General features: G+C 42.9%; 1 protein-coding gene across 2 annotated transcripts; it reads left to right on the top strand.

Annotated features, from left to right (window-relative positions):
• Positions 1–260: 260 nt before the first annotated feature.
• Positions 261–7898, top strand: LOC100877884 (uncharacterized). 2 transcript variants are annotated; one of them, XM_012286475.2, is made up of 3 exons: positions 261–437; positions 4306–7295; positions 7500–7898. In XM_012286475.2, exons 1-3 carry the CDS (start codon positions 405–407, stop codon positions 7660–7662), a joined length of 3186 nt encoding a protein of 1061 aa, XP_012141865.2. In that variant the 5' UTR covers positions 261–404; the 3' UTR covers positions 7663–7898. The 2 variants fall into 2 exon arrangements, with proteins under 2 accessions (XP_012141865.2, XP_076391719.1); XM_076535604.1 differs by lacking the exon at positions 261–437 and adding an exon at positions 2644–3507.
• Positions 7899–9116: the final 1218 nt, after the last annotated feature.

The following is a 9116-nucleotide window of genomic DNA, read 5'->3' on the forward strand; positions in this document are numbered from 1 at the left end:
AAAATTAATATGAGAACTAATTTTTTTTTTGTGTTCGAACTTGGATTATTAGGACTTGTTAATGAAAAAAATTAAAAGGTAAGTGACGTGTTCTTTGAAAATCAGAGAATTTATAAAAAATATAATTTACAGCACTCAGAGTCCAAGTCTCACATAATATATCATGTGTTATTTCCTGGTTTCAGGTAAAAAGGGAGCTGAAGTTAAATATTTAAAGCAAATTGACATCTGAAAGACAGTATTTATCGAAGAGGTAATTATCGAACAGGTATTTATCAGAGAGGTAATTACCTTATAGAAGTACATCTATGTGTATGTACACACCATAGGAGCTAAAATTGCGAGGACCATAATCATTGCCGTGTTTTTTTAATAACGGTACACCGTGTTTAAAAGTCTGCGAGATGGAAATAGAAAGTGCAGCAGGCATTACGTCGGTAAAGGATACTTTTTGTTTAACGCCTCGTACACCTACTATTTAATTATATAAGACAGTTATAAGCATATGCATTGGCGCGATCGATAGGTAAGTATAATGTAGTTTTCCGCGAAGAAAGTGACCGTTCGAAACAAAAACGCTAACCGGCCAAACGTGAAAATCGCCGGACAGATTCTTTTTATAATGTAAGATGCGAGTTTATCGTTCGAGGAAGCTAAGAAAGTGGTCACCCGTTAAATCATTTTCTCACGTAACACATAAGAATATAATATGTCAGCCAAGGTCTTACGGAATTCTGATCATCTTCGATTCAATACAGAATCCAGGGAAAATGAGAATTGTTTGTTTTGCTTTATTTATTAATTAGAAGATCCGATGGTTCTCGCCATGTCCCACTTTACGCCACTTTCACTCTTCAGCAGTTACGTTATTGCTCATGAGCACACCGCTCTTCGGGAACTATATGCCTACAACGAGCACAACCGCAAAAGGCGAATCGTATCATCTGCCACTCTATATCTCGGACTTTCATGAGAACATGACGGCTGAGATTCCTGCAATCCTCTATTAAATACTGTTTCACAATTGTGCTGTTGCAATTATTGCTAAACTCTGTAATAAAACTGCCTTTTTACGCTTGTCTCGTTTATTCATTCTTGCTTGTTTTTTTAAACATTATACTTAACTTCATTGGGCTAGATTTTGCTGGGTTCAAATTTAGGCCCGTAGTCTTTTTGTTGAAAGGAATGTTCTTGTGGATTTATTGTGACATGTGACATTTTTCCATTCATGTAATGGAAATATAGATGGAGGTATAAGAATGTAGCAGAGTAACCGAGGAATCTAGAAACATAGAAATACATATATCACATTGGGGATATTGGTTTGTGGAAAATTTGAAAGTTTCTGGAATGTGATGATACCTCACCATAAAACAGTTTGATAACTTGAAGATATAGTGATATACAAACATAGAGAAGTTCAAAAAATTCAGAAATGCAAGTGTATGCAGATATTTTCCCAAAATCGAAAGCAAACAGTGAAACTCTACTGATGTATATGCATCATAACAAATTCCCAGATCAGTGTATTTATAAAACCATCGATCTCCCTTAAATCAATGTACCATTTGATCAGATGTCTTAATACAGTTGACCATTCGATTCTTTGTTCATCCTGTTCGATCGTACTTGGACCTCTTACGCCAACGTAAGTGAAAGTTTCCAAGTAGGACGAGTGAGACGTCGAATCTCGACTTGGATATTTGCTAAATGCTCATCCGTGCTGGTCATCATGGACCATCGAAATCAAATGTCAATGTACGTGTCAATTTCAAAATCGTTTGACAAACTTTCGATCGGGAAGTGAAATTTCTTCGCGGTTGCGGTTCAAGAGTGAATCTGTCGGAGGATCAGGAAGACCGCAGGAAATCGTTCCGGACTTGTCTCCGTTACTCGATAGATCAATGCAGAACGCGTGTTATGCAAGTATGAGAACTTTGCATCATTCGAGCTTTTGCAACGAAGGGATTTACCAGGTCATCCTCGTTTAACCGGTATTCTAGCCTTCTTTCCTTTCACAGCGATCTGAACGCGATTTACGGAAAATAGTGCACTCGGTCTTTTCACGCGGGACGAACTTGTTTGGAAAATCTCGGGCTATTTTTGTCATATTATTGAAAGGAACGGTCGTATTGAAGCTTCGTTTGTAAAGGGTCTTTTATTATCATGTAAATTCCGTGATGTTCAGTTAATTATGCGGATACATTAAATTGAAAGATACGCAAGAATTATCCGAATTAAAATATGCTTATAACAATGTAAGCTGAACAGGAAATTAAGCTGATAACGTTTATCAGTATCGATAGACCCATAAACGAACAGAATGTATTCATATATTTACATATGTTATTAATGATAATAGACATATGGTATAATGCAAATAATTGCATGGAAATAATTGTTAAATAGATGTCTTGTCAATCGATATTGAAGTCTAATTAATTAATAATTTACCTTCAGTATTTCAGTTTAACAAAATTATACAAATAAATATGCATTTTTAATAAAGTCTCGAAGTAAAAATATTTGCTATTAGTTGTCATTTCAATAATCAAAAAAAATCAATAAGTTTCCAGAAATGAGAGACATGTAAGTGTTAAGAGTCAAAGAGATAAAGTACCCAAAATTGTTTGATCAACGATATTTTCGTTAACACATTCAGGAAAAAGTACAAATAAGCTTCTCTCAATTTGTACAAAATCTCGAATCGCATAATACGCGAAGAAAAGTGATCGACAGCCTTCGCTTATCGGAAAGAAAGAGAAGTCGTTATAGACACGCAGGAAACGATTCGTAAGAAATCGTTCGCTCGGAACCGCTTGAAGGCTTTAGCGAAAGTAATGATAACTGCACGATCACGCGACCGCGAGTTCACAAACAGAGACACACACGAAGACGAGGACGCGTTGCTAAGGTTCGAGGCGGTAGTCTTTCACCGAATAATTCGGTGTGATGCCAGACGGCCTTCTCCTAGAAGAAAGGCAGGTTTCGGTTTCGATAGGCCTTGGAGGTCACAAGGGATCCGATCGTCTTCCTTTCTTTTCCATCGGGAGGATTTGAAGAAAGTCGACAACGGCTTCCCCTTCCCGTGTCTCGGTACACGAATCTTTTCTTTTTTCTTGCTTATTTTTTATTCGCATCTCGGACCGCGTCTGTATGTCCTGCACGCTGTTACTTTAACGCTGTGTTGCGCTAGCCGCGTACGTAGCCAGAGAAAGGTGCCCCACCGTATTCGATATTAGAGAGGAGCTTCTTGAAGAGTCCAGTGGTGGTGGCATCAGGTAGGGAGAAACGGGCCTCTGGGCCCAATCTGTCCTCAGTTCCCATACGAAGCTCCATTCAATATCGTTCAGTACATGCCCGGTCCTACGGATATCATGTTGCCTATCGCGAGTTAGCCGCTCCTGATAAAGTTAGCACGTGAATTCGGTGAAGTGTGACTGAACGTTCGTCAGAGGGTCCACCGACTGGTCATTTCTGACATACACCATGCGTTTCTTCGAGCTGGTAATTAAAAGATCGTTCGTTGCCTTTCGTCGCAGAATCCCGAGAGAAACTCTCGGATAATAAGATAAACGGTTCGTTTGCAAGAATGTGTTCGCTTGTACTTTCATCGTAATAAGCATGTCTGCTTCGCGGGAAACGTTCGACGCGGTTCTATCATTTGCAATCAGTCAGCGTATCGCCTTTGGCTACTTAGCGAGGGAAAGTATATCAGATTAACAGAGCGTTTATGTGCGTTTAGCTAATCGTTATCGTTGTTTGTATCGTCGCGCGGGTTCGGACGATCCTCAAGATCAACCGTGTCTTAATTGATATGAGAATCGTGTAAAAACGTGCGGCCGAACCGGGTTTTCTTTTCTGTTCGAAGAATATTAAGAGGTTTCCGCTTTAGGAGAGTCACCGAATTCTCGAGGTGAAACGCGCACGTTGTGAATCTAAAACCTAAATTTTCTCTCCTTCTTTCTCCGTAACCATGTGAAGCAAGCGGCAAGAATTTCTGTTCTGTTCGCGCAATTTAAACCCGAGAAACATCCTATATCCGATACGTGCTGTAACTCGGCCTCGCCATATCGGGAACACGATCGCGGCTGGGAATCGCTTATCAGGGTAGCAGTAACTGTCCATTCGGCGACGCTAGAATACCAATCGATCGGCCACTTAAGGTCTTACAGGATGTTTCTTCTCGTTTATTAATCGGGTCACTCGGTTAGCCACGCGCGACCACGATGTTTCCACAAACGCGTTTCGCGTTCGAATCGCAGAAATTGCCGTCAGTTCCGATGCGTGAATTCACCGTTGCAGATTCTCGTAGCGGCAGCGATCACCGTCGTTGCGACCCTAGCCAAAGATGAGTCCTCGAAGAGCCGCGATAAGAGACAGCAGGTCGCGTTTTATCCAAGGAGAGGAGGCAGACCACCACCGTACGCGGTCCAAATGGAGCCGATCGTTCAGTACTCCCAGAGAGATCCTCTTTACAATCCTCTGGCCAGCTCCAAGAGCGACGACCTTTACGAGGAAGCTCCGGTAAATTATTACCCAACGGAACCGGAGCCGATCATCGAAATTATCATCAAAGAATCTAACGAGTCTCTGCCAACGCCGGTGCCACCTCCTCCCCCTCCATCTCCGAAACCCACCAAGGAGCCCATCCAGGTGTTCTACGTCAAGTACGAGAAGAAGAAAGGCTACGGAGACAAGCCTCGAGTCGTTTACGACCCACCGGTACCTGCGCTAACACCTGTCGAGGAACACGAGGAGATCAAGCCGGATAACCCGGCGCCTTACCCGGAAGAACCTGTTCACACAGCGACACCGGCACCAACAGAACCTTCCACGACTTTGAGAACGATCATTCGACCAGACAGTGAAGTGTACCACTCCGGTTCTAGCGGTATTCGCGTTACGTTCGGCACGGAACAGGTGCCACCGAACAATCACAACAAACGCAGCGACCTCGAGACACCACCCACTCAGCAACAAGCCAAACCGCCGTCCTCCCCTCCGGGATCTCCAAAAAGGCAGCACGGCCCGTACCAACCGATCCAACCTGTCCCTCAAAGGGTACCGGCTGCATTTCCGCAGCAAAGGATCGCCAACTCGTTTCCGCAACCGCAAGCTCTTCAGCAACCGCCTCAGCCGCAACCGCCGATAAATTTCCTGCAACAACAGCCACCATTTGGAACTGCCATTCAACCGAGAAACCCGTTGCAGAGACCTCAACGATTGCCTATAACGATTCAAGGCTTACCGGAAGTCCAACAGCGAGCACCGTTCAATAGCTTTTCCAACCCAGCCCCGTCACACCGCGTCAATATCAATCATCCTCAGCAACCTGGTTTCCCTCCTGCGCTGTCGGTGTCCCATCAGAACGTGCAGATACAAAATCAACCGTTGCCGGTGAATCAGGGCAATCATTTCAATGTAGAACAACAACCGCAGCATCAACAGCCGCATCCGCAACCACAATCTCATCAGCAACCACAACCACAGCATCAACAACCGCAACAACAGCCTCTGCCTCCTTATAAGCAACTCGAGTTGGAGAAACAGAGGTACCACGAACAACGCCGTCAGCAGGAGCTGCTGAAGCAGCGAGATCATCAGAGGCAGCATGAACAACAGAGGCTTCAGGAACATCAAAGGTTCTTGGAACAGCAAAGACAGACGGAACAACAGAGACACATAGAGCAACAGAGGTTGCTGGAGCAGCAGAGACAGCAGCAAGATCATCAGAGGATTCAGGAACAGCAGAGGATACAGGAGCAGCAGAGGTTGCAAGAGCAGCAAAGATTGCAAGATCAACAGAGATTGCAGGAGCAGCGGAGGTTGTTGGAGCAACGCAGGAGAAAGCAGGAGCAGGAACATAAACTGTTACAAGAGCAACAGTATCGTTCGCAATTGAAGTACAATCAGGCGCAATCGGTGCAGGGTATACCGCAGATCCCTGCTCAGTCTCCGATTCAGAAGCCCGATGGAGAAATTTTCAAAGCCGTTCCTAAGTTAGAACAACATTACGCGATTCGAGAGAATCCTCTTCATCCTGGTCCTTTCCCACCTAGTCCTGTAGTCCAGCCAACGGGGTTTTCGGAACCACCGCGAAATCAGTATGATTCCGTTCAACAATCGAATCCACCGACGGAGAGTCATCAGTTTCAAAGAAATCCACCTAGCGAGTTCATAAACGATCACCAGCAGCATCTGAACACGAAGCAACAGATCATTCAAAATCAGCAGCAAGGATTTTTCTCTCAGAATACGCAATCGTCTCAACATCAACCGCAGCAACGATTCCCGCCATCTTCTCAACGATCGTCCATCTGGGGACGTCCATCGTTCTCCGCGAATCCCTCTCAGAAGATTTACGCTACCCCGATTACTCCTACGGAGGATTACAACGCAATCTCCGCGGTCAGGCCGTTCATTTCGAGTACGACAACCACCACCACGACGACGACCACGACCACGACCACGGAAGCTCCAACAACCACCACGCCGAAGAACGAGGCGAAGATCAGAGAAAACATAGCGAATTTGCCGGACGAGGTGCCGGACGATATCAGGGAGCAGTTGCTGAGTTCCGGTATTTTGGGTAACGCCGACATACAGATACTGGATTACGACAAGGTCGGCGACATACCGATAGAGAAACTACCGCCTGAGGCCCTGGCGAATTTCTACGGCGCCGGAGGCGCTTCCGCGGTTGCAGCGAGCGAACCGGTCCCGTCGATCCTGAAGAAACCCGAAACGGCAGAGAGCTCTTCTTCCACTTCCTCATCCTCCTCTTCCTCTTCCACCTCCTCGAACGACTCTGACGGTAGCTCGACGAAGATCGAACAGGCCACCTTGCGGCCAGGAGGTGTGGAGATGAAAGTAGTACGCTTCGATCCGAATACGGAGCAAGGCCAGGCACTCGCGGATCAGCACATACGCGATGATGCTACCAGGTTGAATCCCGTAACCGTGGGAACCAGAGACGAATCCCAGTACAATCGTTACCTACCGCTCAAAGTGAGCGGCGCTTCCTTCCCGATCCCGGACGTGCCGCAGCTGAACGGACGAAAGATCTCCAGCGTGGTGGTGCTGGCTCCGGTCGACTACAACTTTCAGGAGGAGAAGGAAATCGAGTCGAGACAGGGCAGGCGGGTCAGCGATGTGCAGGCGGTTAAGTTTCTCGCCGGTGACACGCTGAAGCAACTGGTGAAGAAACCCACCGCGGAGAACTACAAGAAGTGGCTGGAACAGGAGAGCCGTACCGAGCCGCAGAAGCAGTCGGTGGTGCTGTTGGTAACCATGTAAGTGGTGGTACACGCGTTCGATGCCATAACTAATCACCGTACCTGTTTGCCGTCGTTAACTCGCTCGCTCGCTTTAAATGGTGCACGATTAATTTTTAACGAGCTACGGTTTAAGTATTTCCATCGGAGATTCTGAACGCTTCCGTGAACCACTTCTTGACTTCACTTTCTTTCGGGTAATGGTCTTTTATGGTATTGCAGGCCAAAGGACGCGAAGCAAGGCGAAAAAGAGATCTTCATGTACGACGTGGTCTCGCAGACTGTCAGCAAACTGGCCGGAGATCTGTCGACCGCCTTTGTGGATGCAGCCGAAAGCAATTCTGATAACACCGATTCCTTCAATGATTCCAACTTCTCGGCGTAATAAGCCATAGGGAGCAACGAAGAAAGAGGATATAGGCTTAATGTGCCAAGTTCGAGAGTAACATATAAAACTTGATGTTATTGTACATGTTATCTTAATGTTACAACGAAACGGAGATAAGGTTTCGGAGAGGTAGAAAACATAAAGATATACGTGTAGATATTTGCATTATGTATTATTATGTATATACTGATTTTCTACTTTTTTTTATACGAAATAAATGCAATACTTTTTTATATGTGGTATAATTGTTTCGTTGTATATATTAGTTTTAATGGATTTTTAAAAATTCGAATATTGCTTAAAAGTGGATAATAAAAATTTGTATTATTTATCCTTTTTATTATTCAAAATTTTAATTATTTTAATTATTTAAATTTCAGTAATATTGATTGAAAAATAAAGTCAATTCGAAGTTAATTGGTCTTGCACTTTGATGTAATTAAATTTATATTATAATCAATTATACTAATCCAATTTGAATTAAAAAAAAAAAGATACAAGCGGCGCCGTCTAGTGGCAGTTTGGAGAACTAATGAACATCCAGTTCCAAAACCGTGTAGTTCACCCTGTTCGCCGGAGAGATGGCGCTACTGGTTCAATTTTCGTTGATGACGTCACTTCTTATAAAACAGCGCGTAAATTTGAATTTTTAACAACGTATCTGAATGAAACTTTTCGTAAAAAATGAAACTATTGTGTTCAAAATAGTTCGGACACTATATTGAGTCTCTTCGGTAATAAGTAATTGCAAAGAATTACATAAAAATAAATTTGTATATAATATTCGTAGATAATTTACAAGATATTCGCGCGAGAAAGTTCATTGCAATAATTAATTTATATAATTAATTAGCCCTAACTATTTTTTTTTCTCTCCTAATTTATTTACAGAACGATACAGAATTTCTATTCGAATAGATGCTGTACGCTCGAGAGGTATACTTTGAGTGACCGCTGTCCAGTTCGCCCGTCGCTTATCGCGTATAATCCGGCACGAATAAATTTACCCCCTGCTGTTCTCCTCACGAGCTCCTTCGGTCCGCAACCCTCTCGCGCTCCGTCTCCGATACATATAATACTGAGTTACAATAAAATATATCGTAATATATTAATTAACAATCATTTTGCAAAATATCTGCTAGAGTAAGTTAATAAAAACGACGAATTTGAATAGTTACAACAACAATTTTATAAATGAATATCTAAAAAAATTGTTAATTACAATAAAATACATCGTAATATACATTAACAATCATTTTGCAAAATATCTGCTAGAGTAAGTTAATAAAAACGACGAATTTGTATAGTTACAACAACAATTTTGTAAATAAATAACTAAAAAAATTGTTAATTACAACAAAATACATCGTATTATACATTAACAATCATTTTGCAAAATATCTGCTAGAGTAAGTTAATAAAAACGACGAATTTGTATAGTTACAACAACA

This window comes from Megachile rotundata, chromosome 9, assembly GCF_050947335.1.
Source record: "Megachile rotundata isolate GNS110a chromosome 9, iyMegRotu1, whole genome shotgun sequence".
Classification (NCBI taxonomy): domain Eukaryota; kingdom Metazoa; phylum Arthropoda; class Insecta; order Hymenoptera; family Megachilidae; genus Megachile; species Megachile rotundata.

Bases quoted from the DNA above. Each gene is read 5' to 3' on its own strand.
- LOC100877884 (XM_012286475.2), top strand. From the start codon at position 405: ATGGAAATAGAAAGTGCAGCAGGCATTACGTCG. The intron at 438-4,305 runs GTAAAGGATACT...TCACCGTTGCAG, and splicing joins GTGCAGCAGGCATTACGTCG to ATTCTCGTAGCGGCAGCGAT. The intron at 7,296-7,499 runs GTAAGTGGTGGT...ATGGTATTGCAG, and splicing joins GTGGTGCTGTTGGTAACCAT to GCCAAAGGACGCGAAGCAAG.